Below are 21,027 nucleotides of genomic sequence, written 5' to 3' on the forward strand. Positions count from 1 at the left end.
CCACTGAAGATTAGAGATGGGACTTGAGCATCCCCTTGACTTGCATCCTCTGGTCTGCTTTCACAAAAACCAGGAGGAAAAGAAAGCTAGGCATCAGAAGCAATGTAAAGATAGGTGGCAGGCCTATTATAGACTGCTTCGTACAGTGATCTGCCATCAAGTAGACCCAACAGGCCAGTCCATTGCAGTGGCCTTCAATATGGTAAGCCTGGGCTTCAGCAGAAGTCAGCTTATGAAGAGCCCTAGCAGCTCTGCCAGACAAGAGTTGGATCACTGGAAATGGAACTGCCCTGGAGTCAAAGGACTTCAGGTCAGAGCCACAGACCTTGCTGGCTGCAAGCTGAAAAGCCCTTCACTCGGCCTAGCTTCCAAAGTGACCACCGCTACTGAGGGGATGGCCAAGTAGGGTCAGTAACATTGCAGGCAGAACTGTAAATTTCCTGTTAGAGTTGCCACCTGTCTTTACCTGGCCAGCTCTCCTCTCAGGCCAGGTAGGTAATGGAAGTCAACAGGGTGTCTTCCCCAGGAAGTTCACACCTCCTTTATGATGTACCCTACCCACCAGATTATTATTAACCCCCTTCTGTCAGGTTCTATTTGCCTCTCAATCAGAAAACTTAGTTGTGGCTTAGACAGCACCTTTCTTAGGCCCTCTAATAATGACTCTGTCCTTTCTATCTAACCCCTTGGGCCTCATACCTTTATAATCATAGCCTCTACTCTTACATCAATGGCTCTACTCCCAACCTGTGTGTATTGATGGTCCTCTCCTCCACTTAATGTTGTATAATTGTTCAGAATTTCTCTACAGACAGACCCCTCTACCTGCAAAAGTTAATTGGCCTTTCTCCCAGTCTTGGTTGACATCAGCTTTAAACCAAGTCCATCAAACTGTCCTCACAAGGGTCCCACCCCACCCCCATCATTTCCTCTCCTCTATGAAATCCTCTTATTACCTGGTTAATGCCACTCTCAGGTTCATTGGTTGCTATTTTCACCCTGACTTTTATAATACAGTGTCTGTTTAAGTGTTTACAGCAAGTGATAATGGAATGAACCAAGGCCTTCAGCAACCAGGCAGTCAACCAAATGCTGCTACATGGATATACTTGGCTCCCCACCCAGGAGACAGAGGCTTGAGACATTGTCCCAAGCTAGCGAAGGGTACCTCATCGCCCCATGTCAGCAGGAAGTAGCTCTAAAGACAGATCATTGTCCCTCTACCTCTCCTGGACTTTTGGGACTAATGTAATCCCATACAACTCCTGCTTTATAAAAAATCGGGGAATGTTAGGAAAATGGCGCAGTTTTATTTTTGGCACGATCTACACCCTGACACCATCCTAGCCCCAGCTGCTATTGCTGGAAGCCACATGGCCCAACCACTGGTGTCAAGCTCCACCCTCATCCTAATGGGATTCGATGCTCCTGCTTCCCTGCCCGCCCTCCAGCAAAGTTTCAAAAGGACCTGTTCCTGAAAACGTGGCACTCTGCTCTCTCTTGCTTCCCTCTCTCTTCTCTCTGGGCTCCTCTCTTCTCTCTTTCTCTCTCTCTCTCTCCTTTTCTCTGTTACACTCTCCTTCTCTCTTTTTCCTTCCTTGCCCCTTCCCTCTGGCCTGCTGGGTTTTCCCCAATAAGCTTTTTCCCTTAAAAAAAAAAAATAACAACAAAAAAAAGTCTGAGGTCTTAAAGTTTTCCATGCTTAAAATAGAATATGAATAAACATAGCAATACTCAATGAAGAAGTTATCCTTAAAAGCATCTTCAGAAAATAATTCAGTAAGAAAAAAGAAAATAGCACAACACAATTTTAATGAAGAAGACTTCAAGGTACAAAAATACTACACAGATTAATTATATTTATTTAACTTATCATGTCATTAATAAAAAGATGTATACCTGATTTTTTGTGTTGTTCAAATACTCAAATATTGCTGATTCATATTAAGTACCCTGAGCTGCATAATTATCATAGAAGTGAATTCTTTCCAGTAGAAGCATATCATTAACCTATAATGATATGCTTTAGTAAGATTTAGTAAGATTCTTCATATGAACAAATTTCCAATTCACTAAAAAATTCCTGTCAAAGTGTATGTCCTATAATCATTATAAGGTAAGCTATGTATGTTTTCTGTATTCGATGTTGTAACAGTTGTGTTGCTTATAGACTTGAAGCCGCTCATTCACATTTCATGGCATGATCTTTAGCTATAACTTCAACACAAAGGTAGAATTTATAGCCTCCTTGACCACAGCAAGTGATTTGTGTGCCTGTGAACCTACAACATTCTTGTTTTTCACTTGTTGGCAACTTCCTGTGATTTGAAGGAAAAAACTCGGGGACTCTAGTATCCTAAGCACAGATCAAGAAAGGAAAAAGAAGTGAAACGTGTAAGAAAACCATTGGAATTCAGTTCTACTTTCTTAACATACTCACTGCTATCCCTACTGAGAAATTATTTAAATCCATACCCTGGCTGTGAAGTCCACAGCAGCTCCACGATTTAGAAGCAGAGTTGCCACATTGACATTTCCATAGTGTGCAGCTATGTGCAAAGGGGTAAAACCACTCTACAGAAAGCAAAGAAATAAGTGTCAGTCAAACTTTTAAAGTCTATGACACAGTCACTGATTCAGTAACAAAATCACATAGTAACTATCCACCTAGTACAAGTACAGTACAATTCAGATGATAAATGCTTTAATAAGACTGTTTAAATTTTAGTGTTATAAAGTGGGAAATAACTAATTATATAACAAAACAAATAAATATCCTACCGTTATTGGCAAAACTATTTTCAATTACCTTATATATTAATTATATTTTTCATTTATACAAAGCCATGTATCTTGAGTTGGCTTAATATATTAGAGAAAAACAGAATACGATTAAACAACACATGATTTCAGCCTTAGGATTAACAACCAAATTACAACTGTTTACTCAGAGAAAGATTAAAAGTCAGTTTTTTGTTTTGCTTTGTTTAAACAAAAACAGCATTGGTTAGCATTGTATCTGGGGAACTATGAAAATATGCTGGAAAAATCTTATAAATTATATACAATTTATTACACTTCACTTATAATCATGAAATGTCTATCCATTTTCATAACTTAGACTTTGTTGTTATAATAAAAAAGAACTAAAATCCAAAGATTAAATAAGGTATTGGCATCAATATGAATATAAAATAAAGAAAAACATTCAGCTTAATCCAATTCTTAATGTTAATTAAACCAAATTTTAACAATAAAGTATGAACCAACCAGGTTAAATCATTTATGTGGTAACTGAGAACTGTTTACTCTCAAAATGTTTAAAAAATGAGTCTGAAATCTTTTAATGAAAAAAAATTATTTCTTTTCATTTATTTTTATGAAAATTTAGTTAAATATTTTTACCATTTTCACAATAGAAGTATATTAACTCTTTTCTAACTAAACCTCACAAGTGTGTCTAAGGGGTATTCAAAAAGTTCATGAAAAATTGTATAATAAAAAAAACCATGCATGGATTTCAAAAATTTTTATACTCAAGTGTGAATAAACTTGTCTGTCTTTATTTTGAGAAGCAGATAGAGAGATAAACAGATAGACATAGAAAAAGCACTCCAATCCACTGGTATACTCCCCAAATGTCTCCAAAGACCAGGACTGTGCCCGGCCAGAGCCAGGAGCCAAGAACTCAATCCAGGTCCCCCAAGCTGATGGCAGGAGCTCAATTACCAGGACCATCATGGCTGCTCCCAGTGTCTGTACAAGCCGGAAGCTGGAGCTGTGTGCCGAAGCCAGATACTGATCACAGGTTCTCCACTGTGGGATACGGGCCTCTCAACCACTACATCAAGCACCTGCTTCAAGTAAACTTACCAACTAATTTCATTTTTTTGAAATTCCCTTTTTGAAGTTCCCTAAATTACCTAATTATTCCCCTGTTCTCTATTTTTCATTACTTAATAAAAGATAATGGAGAAAAAAGACCATTGATTATCATATCCTTTAATTTTCAGGTTATTTTTTATTATTCTATTGTACTTGAAATGTGATGTATATGAGATTATATTTTAATAAATATTTTCTAAACTATAACCATTGTTATAGTTTATAAACTATAACATAAGCATTGACTTAATATACAGGCTTTGGCAACTTCATTTTTAAAATGTCCCACATAAGCATTTATATGAGTTAGGTAACAAATTTTCCTATGCCATCAACATTAGCTGTAAATAATTCCTGACTATAGAGAATAAAACATAAAATAATAGTTATCAATCCAGATCCCACAACTGTAGTCAAGATATTTTTATTTTGAATCTACATGATACCAAACATTCACAGCAGAATAGAAGGAAGATCAGTCCATAAGATGGCGATTATCTTATCAAATGTCAAAATTTTATATTTCAGGACATAATTGACTGTTTTTTTTTTTCATTTTTATCTTGATATTTCCTGTCATCCAGACACAGCTTGAATGCATGCCTGTTATTCAAGTTACAATTTAATTTTAGGAAAACATATTGACTGCTGCTGGGTTATTTTCAAATATTCCAAATCAAATACAGTATATTATTTTTCTGATTTGCAAAGCTAAATTAAGTTATGATCTGACAGCCTCATTGCCCATCTCGGATAATGCCTCAGAATGTGAGCCCTCTCTATAGAATTCTGCTCCAATTAGCATTGAAGTAGGGATGGAGGGGTTTTCTTCATTGCTATTCTATTGTCTTTAAAGGACTCTTTAAAACTCAGTGAGTAGTGGATATCCCCCTAACTGCTGCTTTTACCACAATATTTATAGACAATATTATTTCTAAAAAATTTATTTTAATCACTAAGGAGCACCTAAAATTTAAAGGTATTAAAATGAGTAATTAAGATCAACGTAAATGGTTTCAGTCCTGAGAAATTTCACTAAGCTGTTGGGTTCTCCCCCACTCAGGTTTGTTTGTTTGTTAGGAGGGGTCTCTAACTTAGATTCCATCCACATATAAGGAAGAAAAGAAACGACATGAATAACATATTGCCATCTCAATAGGTAAATGAGTTACTAAGAAAGATAGCAGTTTTAAAAACATGACTCTCAGTAAAAACTCAAATGCAAATGTTCAAAGGTCCACCATTCCCCCATGACAACACACTGATCAAATGAGATGTGAGTCTAAAGAACCCCTCATCAGAGTAAGCAGACTACATAGTCTCTTGCCTTTGACAGTTTGCTAATTTTCTACCGCAGAGTTTCAGCAGTGTTTGTGTCAGTATTTCTCAGTAGCAATGGTCAAGGAGCAGTTGTGTGCATCTCTACACACAGTCACACGTGCACACGCCCTACAGAGAGGCTTGGGAACTTAACGTGCTTGTGGACTGATGTGCCGTATGTGGAAATAGATGATTTCATGACAAGAACTAAAGACTTACAGGAAAAAACAACGGCTTTGTTTATGTATGCTCAATGCCATTATTAATTAAATACAATGTGCTAAAGAAAAAAACAGCATACAGGAAAACAAGAGAGCAACTGCCATCATATAAAAACATAAAACATGGTGGCACAGAAATCACCCTAATTTCACTTTTCTAAATTTTACTCTGAGATTTCTCATTTAGAAAACAAAATACCACGTCTCTTTGCAAAAAGTTAATAGTAAAGCTCATTCATTAAAATATATATTAAGAAGGAATTTCATTTCAGGCTCTACTCTAACAAAGTACTTAAATAGTTTCACCAGTTAAATAATGCTTCAAATATGTTACATTAAATATATTTGAATTATCAATTTGCCTTAACTATGGGGAAAATTTTCCAAATCAATTTTCCATTAATGGAATTTCTATTCATTAGTATGAATTAGTGAGCATTTTTCTAATTGGGCAGAAACAAAAAAATAAGTTAAAAAAGGCAAATTTTGGTATAACCACAATACTATACCTCTGTTGTCCTATTCACCATCATCTGAAGCAGTGTAGGGTAGAAAAAGAGGGAAGATATTACACAATGCAAAATTAAGGAAACAGTCTGCTCCCTGCCTGGGTATACTATTCCAGCACACCAAAACACATTCTAGCAAGAAAAGATGTCCCAAAACACTGCACAGTACACTTTTCTAATTCCTTTTCTATTATTTATGGCTGTAAACAGAATAAGGAAGTAGATTTCTAACATTTTGAACCCCATTTTTAAAGAAAATTATCCTGCATTTCATTTTTTTGTTACTGTCCCCAACAGAAAGTCCCCTTCTTTCTGAAATACCTCTGAAAAATCATTGATTTCTTTTCATGACCAGACGTAATTTTGCATTATCACCATGGCCTACTTCTTTATCATTCCCCAGGAGGACTCGGGCAGCCGGAGAGCTCCTTTCCACAAATGTGTTCAGCTTTTACCTTGGATTGTACGTCAGCATTGTGATCGTTCTGAAGCAGGAGTGCGGCAGATTTGGTGTCATCTTTCCTAGCTGCAATATGCAGGGCTGGCAGCCTGACTTTTCCTTTGGTGTCATTCTCCAAGAGGATGGCCACTGCCTGGTTATGTCCTTGCTGGAGTGCCACAGCTAGAGGAGTAAAGCCATCCTGGAAAACAGAAGGAAAGAATCTCCTGCTAACTTCTGGATATGTGGAATTTAACTCCATGCAGTGGTACCTCTTGTTTTTAAAGTAGTGATCAAGAGAGACAAGCAAACTGATGAAATATTACTGTGAAAATCAGAAGCATATTACAGCTAGCTATTTGCCATACTGCACACAAGTTTAAGCAAATTGCTGTCCTAATTTGTATTCTATACGTTTTGAAAAACATCCTAACCAAACATAGTGCACAAAGGGTGTGCCTCAAATATATGTTTACAATGAGAAAATAAATAAAAGGATCAATCCTAACTAATGCCTGCTATGTAAAGGAAAAAGTAGAAAGGAATAAGGAATGGAAACCAAATCTGAATCAATGATAATATAATTTTAAAAGATAAATGCAGATTTTGAGGGGAATTAATTTTATTCAAGTTATTCATATCATGACTGCACTATAATCTGTAATAACAACTTATTTTTTTCTTTTAGAAAAAAAATTTTTTTGGGATTTTAAACAATTACTTAACAGAATGGAAGAGTAAAGCATGTATTATCTTAACACAAAAAATGGCTTAGATTTAGAAACTTATTTAGCACCAAAGAAGTACTCTGTGAATGAGTAAAGCACAGACTTGTTTTCATTTACATATTTAATTTTTATTAGCACTACAACACTGTGATAGTTAATATTAAAAGGGTATACTTTGTTTTTTAATAAAAAATTATTTATATGAAGGGAACAAATTTCATGTATTTTATTATATACAGTTTGAACACCATAATGATACTTCCCACCTTACCCTCTTCCCTCCCTCTCTAACTCCCTTTCTTCTTTTTCCTTTCTTATTTTCTTTTTATTTTCACAAGGACATACTTTCAATCTACTTTGTAATCACAAGCTTAACCTCCACTAAACAAAGAATTCAGTAAGTAGTAAGTAGAAAAACCACTGTTCCTCAAGAGTATAGATAGGGCTATAAGCAATTATCAAACCTCAAAATATCAATTTTGCTCATATTCATCATACTTTTTTGTACTCTGTATATTACCACAAATAAGGGACAATATAAGATATTTGTATTTTGGGGACTGGATTATTTCACTAAGCATTATGGTCTCCAAATTCATCCATTTGGTAACAAAAGACAGGATTTCATTATTTTTTATGGCTGAGTAGTATTCCATCATGTATTTATACACCATTTTTCATCCAGTCATGAGTTGATGGATATCTAGGTTGCTTGCATATCTTAGCTATTGAAAAGTATGCATTTTATTACTTTTTTAGGGATGAGGCATTTGCTTATAGAACAGAGCCTCACTAAAAAGTTTGTTATAACATTCAGGAAGAAGAAAAGTAGAATAATATAAAAGTATAAAAGTGGTATTGGAGGGACAGGGAAGTACTTTCAGAGAATGTAACTTTAGATCTCTACCACGTGGATTTCTTTCCAGTCTATATTGATTGGAGAAGACTGAATATTCGCAATGCTTTATTCAAGGAATGTAGCTAACTCTGTGAAAGGAAACTCTCCATAAAGTTCAATAGCTTCATTTCCATCATTAATTTACCTCTGCTAATTGCTATAAGGTACTTTATAACTTTAAGTATTTCTTCTCAAACGTGGTTTTCATTACCACACTGAGCGGTCCCGTAATGATTTGATTTTTAAAGTGGGCATAATGTCTTGATTACTTGATTACTTTGCTGTCGCAAAGCAGGGCCACCAAACAGTTCAGGGTAAGAGCCTTCTTAAAGTATATGCACACATGTGCTCATGAGCCTAGTATACGATATTTAGCAACACAACACAGAAAATCAAATGGCAACCACCCATATAGCACTGTAAATACTTCAGGGTTGTTGTTACTATTTCTTAGAGTAATACACTTAAAAGGTTTGCCCATATGTGTGTCTCTGGATAAAAATTAAGGCTGGTGGCGTTTTTAATTAAGTTGATATACATTCAATTAGGGGAAATTAGTTTTAAACATTTAAATGTTTTTTTTTTAAATGAAACAGCTGATTAGTATATGTGTCTATGCTAGATGGTCTACCACTTGAAATCTGGAACATAACATGATTGAAAACATTCTGGAAGATCAGGCTAAATCAATAATTTTGCACACGATAGTCAAATTTTATATTATTTAGATCATTTAGATATAAAATTACATGTAGTGGGTGATGTAAAAGAACTAGCCCTAACCCTAAATCCTAAACCCTAACCTTATCTGGCTCATTGGCCAAAGCTCACTGCTGTGCAGAAATCAAGCAGGGTGTAACCTGTCCTCTCCTGATGCAGTGAATGCACAGGGACTGAAAGGCTCCAGAGGGCCAGACCCAGGAGGCGTGAGACAGCTGAGAATGCCAGAGAGTTGCATCCCCTAAACCACAACTAGAAACTGTGTCCATCTGGTGAGTAAAAGACTTTGCTGTAAAGGTTTCACCTGGTATATCTTTCTGCCGTCAAGGAAATAAACAAGCTAGAGAATTGCTTTTCGTGGCACAATCCTCACGGCTCTGGGTACAGAGGTAGTTTCCTATTGTTACTCAAGCTGTGTTTGCAGATGCTCATATGCTACTCAGGAACAGAATTCGTGTCTCTGGGGGTAAAGGGCCCCAAATCATAAAAATCACATTATATTCATGTGGCAAGAGTGTGAAGTCTGTGTGTGCCAAATAGAGAACATGAAATCATTTCACATTGGGTGAATGTGTTTTCCAATCATCAGCAGGACATGTCTCATTAGTAGTGATTTCTTGGCATTTTTTTCAAACAAATGAGAATAACTATGGAAAACTTACTGTGATTGACTCCATGAAAAGTGTTATCTCACAAAGGGACTGTCAATAGATTGAGTAAGGTTTTAATGACCTCTCCTTCCAATGCAGCATAGGAGGGAGTTTATGCTTATTTCAACTAAAGACTTCATTGTCCAGAAAGGAAGCCACTTTAAATATCAAAAAATTTCAGGCCATTTCTGGATTACCAGCACCAGTATCCATCTTTCACCCAGGCCAGGAGTTGTAAAATTTTTTCAGTGGGGTCACATAATACAAGAGGAAGACTATAGCTTTCATACTCTGGTTGAAAGAGGTGAGGGGGGCATGACTTATGCAGCTCACTTCCACTCCTCTACTGTGTTTCCCACTCCTAAGCCGTTGAAGTCCTCAAAACATTTTCTTCTAGCTCACGAGCTATTAGAGAGTCCCTTAAAAATCACTATTGTGGCCAATCTCTGAACCTGTTCCTAGATCTGCCTGAGGAAAAATGAGAAGAAAAATTGGAGGGGTCTTCAACATGTTTTTGGAAATGTGTATGAAGGAAAAACTATGCAGGGGTTTCAAACTGTTTTTGCACTAAAATATGATTGACACTGAATGCTAATCACTTAATTCCATTTTCAGAGAACTTCTTAAAGTAGCCTCATACAAACCAAGTTCTTCTTCTTAGGTGAACATGCATAGGACAGGACAGTAATGTTCTAAGGGCCCCTGTGTGCTCCAACTCACTCAACATGGTCTGAAGTCTGAAACTGGAGTGACTGTGAACATTCCATTCAGTTGTTGCCATATTATGGTCACACAATCATGTAACATAATTCATGTTTCAATATGAACAGATATGTTTAGTAACATAGTTCTCTTAAAATTATTTAACAACTTATGACTTTTTCTAAAGGTTAAAAATTGTTACCTTAAGAGATTATATGAGATTCCAACAGATAAAAATATCAACGAAAAGAAATAGGTAGAACTTACTGTAATGTAATTTTAGAAGGCTATAAAGCTCCCTAAACCTAGAGTATGGCAAAGTGATGGAAACACGACTTCATCTAAGAATAAGTTGATACAAATCTAAAATGAAGGCACAAATTCATGGAGCCATGTACACAAGCCTGGGGCATTGGTTCAGGGCCACTGCTGTAGTTTGTAATAGTAACACGAACTTCCCTAGCATATGTCAGACAAGCAAGCAGAGATCATTTACAGATGAGTTTAAAGCAAACAGACAATAAGATCACAGATCTTGAGACTAGGGCTGGCCGTCTTACCTCTGTAGCAGTGCTCTGATTAGCTCCATTTTCCAGTAAGTATTTTACAACATCGATGTGGTTCTCTTGGGCAGCCATATATAAAGGAGTAAAGCCATTCTGTGGACAAGCAATCAAAAAGATGACACCTTCGACCATTTGTAAAGTTTTGACCAGTCAACAATATAACACAGGGAAAAAAAAAAAAAAAACCTATAAAGTAAACCTTTAAAATGGTGAAGTTATATGAGGTGTGCTCACACTGAAACAATGATCTGCATATTTACTGTAGTAAAACTAGACAAAATTGTAGAGAACGAGTTCCCATACATAATTCCTAAAGGAAGAAATTATGAGGTAGAAGACATAGCGGAGAAATATTTCCTTAATTTTCTATCTTCATTTCAGTGCCAGGGATTCACATTTTTCCTCACCCAACACTTTGCTGGACTACAGTTCTCTTAAATCTGTAGTATATTTAGCATCTGAATATCTACATAGTCTGATCATCTATAGAACTCTCCTTATGTATAGTGTAAGTGTAAAGTCGTACCTATATAATGAAAACATTATCTGTATTTTTAATTCATAAATATTGAAACAGACTACCATTATCTTGAGTATGTACAGGTTGGTTAGCACCCTTAGTGATATACATAATTTATACCAGAAAAGTTTCAGAGAGATCATTGAGGTGGTATACTTTATGATTGGCATCTTTATGCTATTTATAAGAAGTCATTCTGAAATTCTATCATTCATTTTCACATTAATTTATTTACTAAAATCCTTCCATTGGTAGGTAGTGCATCACTGAGAAAAATCAGACAGATACATGCACCCCATGGAGCACAGACCATTGTAATACTAAAACATTATTATGTAGTTATACTCAAAAATTCTCTGAAATTTTATAACATGAGTTTAACACTAAGTTTAAGTTGCCAGTTTTTCCTTTCATTAGATGCTTAGGAATGTGCAATACATTTTTATGGAAAAAATCTCACAAATCTTTATAAAAAAAAAAAACCTGTGAAACAAGTCATAAACTCTCAAAATGTAACAATTCTTTCAAAACCATGCCAGAGTCTTTAAACATAAATGATTATTCTCTCAAATTTTCCATGCATGAATGAGAATCATAGATGAGCGTTCAGGGATTTTTAAAACATTTATAAGAGGAGAAAAATGGGTTTTTTGAAATACAGTTTAACAAATCCTTCATTGCATAATATGGAAACATTATTCAAAATGACCAAGATTCAACAAAATGTAAATACAGGGTATACAAATAAACTGAGCAAATAAAGTCATGTTTAAATTCAATTATAAAAGAAAATTTGCAGGCTTCAAATGGTGGAGGAAATTTTAAAACTAAAGGAGAAATATTATAAGAGGAATGAATTAACAATGTTGTAGGATTCAAGAATAAATTGCTAGCTGGATAGCATATTTTTAAAAACACAGCAATCAGGTGAAGTCTGTATATTTAAAGAAAACTGAAGAGGTGGCGGAAGGATGGAATTAGAGATTCAAAGGAAGGGAAAGCCAGAGAAGATGGTGAAAAACAACGAGTGGGTGTGGAATGGGGTTCTTTCATGACAAGTAAAAGGCAGGCATGCATTAAGAGAAAAAGAGCTTCTAAAAGAGTAAACCAATTTGCTAACATGCTCTCCTGTGATAGAATCTGTGGATAAATCAGAAAAAAGGGGGAATATATACAGGTTGCCAGGTCAGCAGGGGAAGGAGTTGTACCATCCTTAGGCCACTGCGTAAGAAATTCCCTGCCTTGGGTCCTTAGCAGTAGAGGGATCTCCTCTGGATCAGCAGGGCACGGATCCCCGGGGACAGCAAGGACATGCCTGCCTGACCCGACAGGTTCCTGGCTTGCAGATCATGCACCAAGCAGCTGACTTCCCAGAATCCCTGCCTAGTGTTAACAAGTGTACTTCCAGTGCTCACCCGGACTTCTTTGCCATCCTCTGAAGGGTATGTGGGTTTATACAGCCTTTGGTAGGCTGAATAATGCCTCCCATATAAATCCACATCCTAATCTCTGGGACTTATAATTGTCACTTTATACAAGAACAGGAATTTTGTAGGTCTGATTAAGTTAAAGATCTTTCAGTGGGGAGATTATCCAATTGGACTTGATGTAATCACAAAGATCTTTGTAAGAGGGGGCAGGAGGTCAGAAAGGAGAGAAGATGCTGTGATCTTGTTTCTAAAGATGGAGAAGGGGCCATGATCCAAGGAATGCAGATCTAGAAGCTGGAAGAAGCAAGGAAATGGATTCTCACTACAGCCTTCGTAAGGAAACAGCAATGCCAACATCTTGCCTTTCTCATTGTAACACTAATACAAAACTATGAAGAATAAATTAGGATTTTTTTTTTTATTTTTTTATTTTTGACAGGCAGAGTGGACAGTGAGAGAGAGAGAGACAGAGAGAAAGGTCTTCCTTTGCCGTTGGTTCACCCTCTAATGGCCGCCGCGGTAGCGCGCTGCGGCCGGCGCACCGCGCTGTTCTGATGGCAGGAGCCAGGTGCTTATCCTGGTCTCCCATGGGATTTGTTTCAAGCCACTGAGTTTATAATAATTTGTTACAGCAGGAATAGGAATCGAATACACATCACTTGAGTTCTGCTAGGGAGGATGTGAGTAGACAACCACAGCTTCAACATGCCCAGGTTGTGCTGCCCACATTCAGATGTGATGCTCCTGTGAAGTGGATGGAGACAACAGTGGAGTGATAAGAGGGGCTAGCTGTAGGCCAGGGTCCCAGGACCAGCAATTCTCTCACCACAGTCCTGTGGGAAACTCCAGGGAGCCCAAGTTTAAATTTGGACCTGTCATGTGGCTATGAAGATATATTTACTAATGTTGGACATGCCAGTTTGTTATGTTAGCTTGATAAATAAGGGGTCTTCAAAAAAGTTCATGGACAAGGCACATTACAAGAAAACTACACAGATTTCCACATGTCAATTTTGGTACCAAAATAAATATAGTTTAAGTCTAGATTTCCATGAATTTTTTTGAAGCACCTTCATATAGCTTTCAATTTTCACACAGATATTGTATTCTTTTGCACTCTTGTCCTGGAACCTGCAAGTGCTGCAGCTGGGATGGCGGGGTAGAGAAGAAAATATCCAGGCTTATAATACACGGCATACAAGTGTGAGAGGGCCATTGTAAACTAGCATCCAGCCTCTTGATAAGGGCACATCAGGAATACTGTTTGTGTGCCCTGTACCATAACACTGATGTGTGAGGGCTTCCCACAGAGTAGAGGAGCAAATATGACAAATAACAGAAATGAAAATGATGGATCTTCAGCTATATGTTACTGCTGTGAGAAATGTTTTGAATATATTCCCACAAATTATAGTGGTTACATGTCCTGGTTTGTCTGGGATAGCCCGAGTTTATGCATAGTATCCTAGAGAAATTATTAAAGCATCTCAGTTTTGATGTCAAATGACCTAATAACTTCAAACACTGCTGTAACATTGATATGGTGATCCTCATTGAAACTGAAGCAGATGAGGCTCAAAGACTTAGGTGGCACCACCAAAGGCTCATAGCTAATATAGGGAACTGGGAGCGCCAGTTCTTCCTGGAAGGGTTTAACCTGTAGATGAGTCCTCAGCCTGGCTGTGTGATGCAATCCTCTGTAGAAACTGTTAAGAATATATAGGAACTATCCTACCACGCTGCCCTACTTCACTGCAGTTTCACATGCAAAACCCAGGTCCACGCATTCTTTAAACACTCATGTTCTGAAATTCCCTTTAGGTGTTTACTATAGGGGATGCAGAACAGCTGAGTGGTTTGGGGTAGGGAGTGCCACAGACATATTTGCATTTCAGAAAGTTCATTCTGGTGAAAACAGAATCCTTGGCTGGTAGGAGACAGGAAAGGAAGTATGGACTTAGCCTGAAGGAAACATGAGCCAAGTTACCTTGGCGAGGAGATAAGGCAGCTTCTGATTGTCACAAGATGTGTGAGGTAAGGCAATAAACATTTACTACAAGTCCTAAAGGTATGCAGATTATTCTTTCCTAATTTGTTGCTATTTAGTCAAAAATAGCCCAAGTGAGACTGTGAATCATGCCTCTGGGTAAGTAGAAAAGGCATCAAGACTCTGTAACATGCTTATAAACTTTATAGAAAAGCATTAATCTTCATACATAAATCCTTAACAACACAGCATCATTAGTCTTTGTGTTCATGTGTCCAAGTGTTTTCTGATTTATGTTTTTCTAAAATAGTCCAGTTGCATGTAAGTATGAAAATATATGTATTTTTTCCTGTTCTTATAAAATGTCCATGATATAGCAAGATTGATATGTTGTGAGTGCCATCAACAGCAGTTACCCTAATTGCAGTGTGAACAATAGATGACTCTAGTGACTGGTTAGTAAATATTTTCAACATTACAAACTTTTAATTATTTATTATTATTTATTCCATAGAAACTTTTAATTATTTGTCCTTATTTTATACTTACTCAACAAAATGTGATTGGTAGAGGGATTGTGCATTTAGCTGACCAGTTAAGACAACCAAGTCCCATATCTGAGTGCCTGGGTTCAATTCCCAGCTCCAGCTCCTGACAATGCAGACCCCGGGAGGCAGTAATGATGACTTAAATAACTGGGTCCCTAATACCCCTGTGGAAGACCTGGATTTTGTTGCCAGTTCCTAGCTTTGGGCCCCAACCAGTTCTGGCTATTGTAGGCATTTGAGGATTAAAACATGTGGATAGGAGTCAGTCTCTCTCTCTCTCTCTCTCTCTCTCTCTCTCTCTCCCCACCCCCTTCCCTCTCTCTCCCCTCCCACCCTCCTGTCCAAATACACAATAATTTAAAAAATATTTTTGAAACATGTTCGGTGACTCTTCACTGCTAGGTATTCTGTGCCACTTTAGTGACTCAAAGACAAAGTTTCTGTTTTAAGAACGTATAGTCCATTGTTAAATCAACAACAGGAGTCACTGTGCACTTACTCTCCATGTTGGACCTCTGTCCTTAATGAGGTGTATTATGAGAATTAATGGTAAAACCTGTTTTCAAATAGTACTTTATACTTTGTGTGTCTGTGTGGGTGCAAATAGTGGAAATCTCTACTTAGTATAGAGTTGGTCTTCTGAATATAAAGAGAATTAAAAACGAATCTTAATGAAAAATGGAATGGGAGAGGGAGTAGGAAGTACAATGGGAGTGGGGGTGGGAGGGCAGGAAAGGGGGGAAGAAACACTATATTCCTAAAAGCTGTACATATGAAATTTGTATTCATTAAATAAAAACCTTAAAAAAAAAAAGAACTCACAGTCCAGGGGTCAGCATTGTGGCATAATAGGTTAAGCATCTGCCTGCAGTGCCAGTATCCCATTTGGGTACTGTTTCAAGTCCAGGTTACTCCACTTCCCATCCAGCTCCCTGCTGATGGCCTGGGAAAGCAGTATTAGCTGGCCCAAGTGCTTGGGGCCCTATACCCATGTGGGAGACCCAGAGGAAGCTTTGGATCAGCCCAGCTCAGGATGTTGTGGCCATTCGGGGAGTAAACCAGCGAATGGAAAACCTCTCTCTCTGTCTCTCCCTCTCTCTGTCTGTAACTACTCAGTGAACACATTTTATATGTGTACTATTATACATATATGTTTATTTTTAAAATCATACATTAGATATAAAGAGAACATAGGTGAGAGAGTCAGAAGCCAACTGGATAAGTAAATTTTATATATATATATATATATATATATATATATATATATATATATATATTTGACAGGCAGAGTGGACAGTGAGAGACAAAGACAAAGAGAAAGGTCTTCCTTTTCCATTGGTTCACCCCCAGTGGCTGCTGCAACCGGTGCACCGCGCTGATCCGAAGCCAGGAGCCAGGTGCTTCTCCTGGTCTCCCATGTGGGTGCAGGGCCCAAGCACTTGGGCCATCCTCCACTGCACTCCCGGGCCACAGCAGAGAGCTGGACTGGAAGAGGGGCAACCGGGACAGAATTCCGCACCCCGACCGGGCCTAGAACCTGGTGTGCCAGCGCCGCAGGTGGAGGATTAGCCTATTGAGCCGCGGTGCCGGCCAGTAAATTATATTTGAAGAAAGTCACTGGGAATGACTCAGTTTGAACTGAGTCACAAAAATGCTGATGTTAGACACAGAAGTAGAAAAGGTACTCAAACACCGTGAGATGGCATTTCAAAAGAGCAAGCATATGAGGACCTGTAAATAATTCAATGGAGTCGGGAAGGAGACTGAGATGGCCAGGGATGCCTTCCAGTCTGTCTTGCTGAAGAGTAGAAATTTTATTCTGAAAGCCTTGGGAGTCACTAGGTTTTAAATAGGAGTGTGAAAGACCATGTTTGCATTTTAAGGAGATTCCTTTGCCAGGAATTGCCAAAGGGCCAGACTACAATCTAGAAGATTGGGGAAGAAGGTTTTTGTAATAATGCTTATGAGAAGTGAAAATTAGAAATAGTAACATGATTTTGGTATGCTAAAATGTAATTTAGAATTTAGTATTCACGTATTTATAATTTAATTGATAACTAGAAAGATTAGAGATAGTGTCAGTCTGAATTATTCATTTATATTAGTTGTCAGATTTATTAAATAGCTATAAAGCTTTGCTTAAAGTCCAGAAATCATACTGTGTTTTAGAGAACTCAAACACTAACAATTTTACCAAAAAAACATTCTATTTACATTATTACTACAACTATGAACCAGTAATCAGGTTTCAGCTATTGGTGAGAATTTCTTTTGGTATTGGATTGAATTGGTAAGTTGAATGAATGTGAACAAGTAGCTGTATATTTACTTATCAAATATACATTTATTTAAGATTTAGGAACATTTTTTTTTTTTTTTGGATAGGCAGAGTTGGACAGTGAGAGAGAGAGAGAGAGAGTTATAGACAGTGAGAGACAGAGAGAAAGGTCTTCCTTACGTTGGTTCACTCTCCCAGTGGCCACCACGGCCAGCGCTTCGCCTATCCGAAGCTAGGAGCTGGGAACTTCCTCCAGGTCTCCCATGCGGTCGCAGGGACCCAAGCACTTGGGCCATCCTCCACTGCCCTCCCATGCCACAGCAGAGAGCTGGATTGGAAGAGGAGCAACCGGGACTAGTACCCGGCGCCCCACCAGGGACTAGAACCTGGGGTGCCGGCACCACAGGCAGAGGTTAGCCAAGTGAGCCACGGTGCCGGCCAGAAACATCTTTAAGACAAGTTAATTTACTGACATTTAAATGTCACTTCAGAGAAATTACACAGAAACAAATAACATAGAATGCAAAGTAATGAATGATTCAACATTAGGTTTTGGACAAGGCCCACAAGTCTAAACACCATTATTATTAATACTAATTTTTAAGAATCTTAACTTTTCAGCCTAACTGACCCAGCTCACTTGACTTTATTTTTCCCTTATAAAAATAAAGATTCATCAATTAGTTGACTTGAAATAATTATCATATGAAATTAGTTTTATCTTGATATAGGAGCCAATATTTCTATATAATTTGAAGAGTTTTTAAAGCATCAGATATATTCTTTTTTAAGATTCATTTATTTATTTGAGAGTCAGAGTTACAGACAGAGAGAAGAGAGACAGAGAGACAGAGGAGAGATTTTTTTTTTTTTTTTTTAGATTTTGTTTATTTTTATTTGAGAGGTAGAGTTATAGACAGTGAGAGGGAAAGACAGAGAGAAAGGTCTTCCCTCCATTGGTTCACTCTCCAAATGGCCGCAACAGCCGGAACTGTGCTGATCTGAAGCCAGGAGCAGGTGTTTCTTTCCGGTCTACCACACGGGTGCAGGGGCCCAATGACTTGGGCCATTTTCTACTGCACTCCCAGGCCATAGCAGAGAGCTGGATTGGAAGAGGAGCAACTGGGACTAAAACTGGCACCCATATGGGATGCTGGCGCCACAGGCGGGGGTTTAACCTACTGCGCCATGGCACTGGCCCCGAGAGATCTTTTATCTGATGATTCCCTCCCCAGATGGCCGCCATGGTGGAGCTGGACCAATCTGAAGCCAGGAGCAGGAGCTTATTCCGGGTCTCCCATGTGAATGCAGGGGCTCAAGCACTTGAGCCATCCTCCACAGCTCTCTCAGGCCATTAGCAGGGAGCTGGATTGGAAGTGGAGCAGCCTGGACTCCAACTGGTACTCATATGGGAAGCAGATGCCACAGGAAGAGGCTTAACCTACTACACCACAGCACCGGCCACAGCATCAGATACATTCCAAAACATTTTCATCTAAGGCACTAGACAAGATGTTCTAAAATATGGGGATAATATTGTTCCCCCTGTGTGAACAGCAGAAAACATTAAGAATTCACTGAGTGGACCTAAATAGAATCATCTATCAAGATATACTCTAATTACCAAAGGAGAAGCAGGTGCACTGTGGCCCAAACACACAGATATGAGAGTAAATCAGGACTTCTTGCAGAAGTCAAGTGAAGATGAAATGTTCCTCACTATTCTTTTTCTCTGCTTCTCCTATTTTCCCTGTTTCACGAGAGAGAGAGGTTGTGTTTGTCAAGGAAGCATGAATGTCTTTGCTGCAGACACATGTTTCACTTAGAGGATTCTGTTCCCTAAATCTTTTGATGAGTCTGGTGAATAGTAAAAGAACGGTAAGTGAAGCCGGCGCCGCGGCTCACTAGGCTAATCCTCCGCCTTGTGGCGCTGGCACACCGGGTTCTAGTCCCGGTCGGGGCACCGATCCTGTCCCGGTTGACCCTCTTCCAGGCCAGCTCTCTACTGTGACCAGGGAGTGCAGTGGAGGATGGCCCAAGTCCTTGGGCCCTGCACCCCATGGGAGACCAGGAGAAGCACCTGGCTCCTGCCATCAGAACAGCACGGTGCGCCGGCCGCAGCGCGCCTACCGCGGCGGCCATTGGAGGGTGAACCAACAGCAAAAAGGAAGACCTTTCTCTCTGTCTCCCTCTACTGTCCACTCTGCCTGTCAAAAAATTAAAAAAAAAAAAAATTGTGTAACCGTGTGGAGCAGATAGGAAAATTACCCCCCCCCCAAAAAAAAAAAAAAAAAAAAGAACGGGAAGTGAAATAAGTATACAGGGGTAAAAGCCCATACAAAATTGCATCTTAAAAAAAAAATTCTTCGGGCCTGCTTAGTGACATAGCAGGTTAAGCCACCACCTGAGACACTCTGAGACACTGGCATCCCATGTGGATGTCAGTTCAAATCCTTGCTACTCCACTTCCAATCTAGTTTCCTGATAATGGCCTGAGGAAGTGGCAGAAGATTGCCAAAATACTTCAGCCCCTATGGCCCGACGAGACCCAGATGAAGCACCTGGCTCCTGACTTTGGCCCGACCCAGTCCCAGCTGTTGCAGCCATTTGGGAAATGAACCAGCAGATGGAAGATTTCTCTCTCTCTCTCTCTCTCTCTCTCTCTCTCTCTCTCTCTGACTCTCCCTCTCTTTGTAACTCTGCCTTTCAAATAAATAACTATTTTTTTAAAAAAAATTACAAGTCTGGAGCCAGTGCTGGGGTGCAGCGAGTTAAAACCCCAGCCTGCAGTGCCAGCATCCCATATAGAGTCCTGCTCCCCAATTTCTGATCCAGCTCTCTGCTATGGCCTGGGAAAGCAGTAGAGGATGACCCAAGTGTTTGGGTCCCTGCACCCATGTGGGAGACCCGGAAGACACTTCTGGCCCCTGGCTTCACATCAGCTCAGCTCTGGCCACTGTGGCCCTTTAGGAAGTGAACCAGCGGATGGAAGACCTCTCTCTCTCTGACTCTACCTCTCTCTGTAACTCTGTCTTTCAAATATATAAAGTAAATCTTAAAAAAAAGTTACAAGTCTTAAAGAAATTCAAATATCTCAGTCAGATAAATACATAGAAAACTGCAGTACTTCATTATATATTACCACCTAATTAGAGACCTACTTTGAGTAACTTCAGTGATCAACCATAAGCTTAATCGCACTGTCTGAAATACACCTTAAAATGGAAATTGATTATAGAACTTCAAACAGTATATAAATTAAGAATTCTGAAAAATACTCATTATTAATTCACTTGTTCTATATTTCCAAGCCTATGAAATACATTTCAATGACCAAAAGAAGCTTCCTTCTTTTCCTAGTTGAAAATGTTACAGCTGACAGGGAAGTCCTCATTCTACAGTTGAGATTTTAACCCAGATATTGACAGCCAAGGAGACTGGCCAGTTACGGAGATCCAGGAGAGAAAAAGAGGTGATTGGAAACAGCAGGTGCAGAGATGTTTGGGACTCTTACCTTGTCCTTCTTTTAGGCCTCACAACAAATGCCACTCTCTGTGAGGCTTCCTTTAGGGCCTATAACAGTGCTTAGCACATAGCAGGTATTCAATAAATACTTCTTAAATGAG

The 21,027-nt window shown here is 38.7% G+C and overlaps 1 protein-coding gene across 4 annotated transcripts in view; it reads right to left on the reverse strand.

Annotated features, from left to right (window-relative positions):
- Positions 1-21,027, reverse strand: part of ANK2 (ankyrin 2) — a 657,856-nt gene that overhangs the window by 135,040 nt on the left and 501,789 nt on the right. For all 4 annotated transcript variants that reach the window (XM_062199712.1, XM_062199708.1, XM_062199709.1 and 1 more), the window contains 3 exons: positions 10,633-10,731; positions 6,391-6,576; positions 2,476-2,574 (listed from right to left, as the gene is read on the reverse strand). In XM_062199712.1, the coding sequence (XP_062055696.1) occupies positions 2,476-2,574; positions 6,391-6,576; positions 10,633-10,731 (384 nt within the window). The remainder of the gene's footprint in view (positions 1-2,475; positions 2,575-6,390; positions 6,577-10,632; positions 10,732-21,027) is intronic.

The sequence above is a fragment of the Lepus europaeus genome, chromosome 8 (genome assembly GCF_033115175.1).
Source record: "Lepus europaeus isolate LE1 chromosome 8, mLepTim1.pri, whole genome shotgun sequence".
Lineage (NCBI taxonomy): Eukaryota > Metazoa > Chordata > Mammalia > Lagomorpha > Leporidae > Lepus > Lepus europaeus.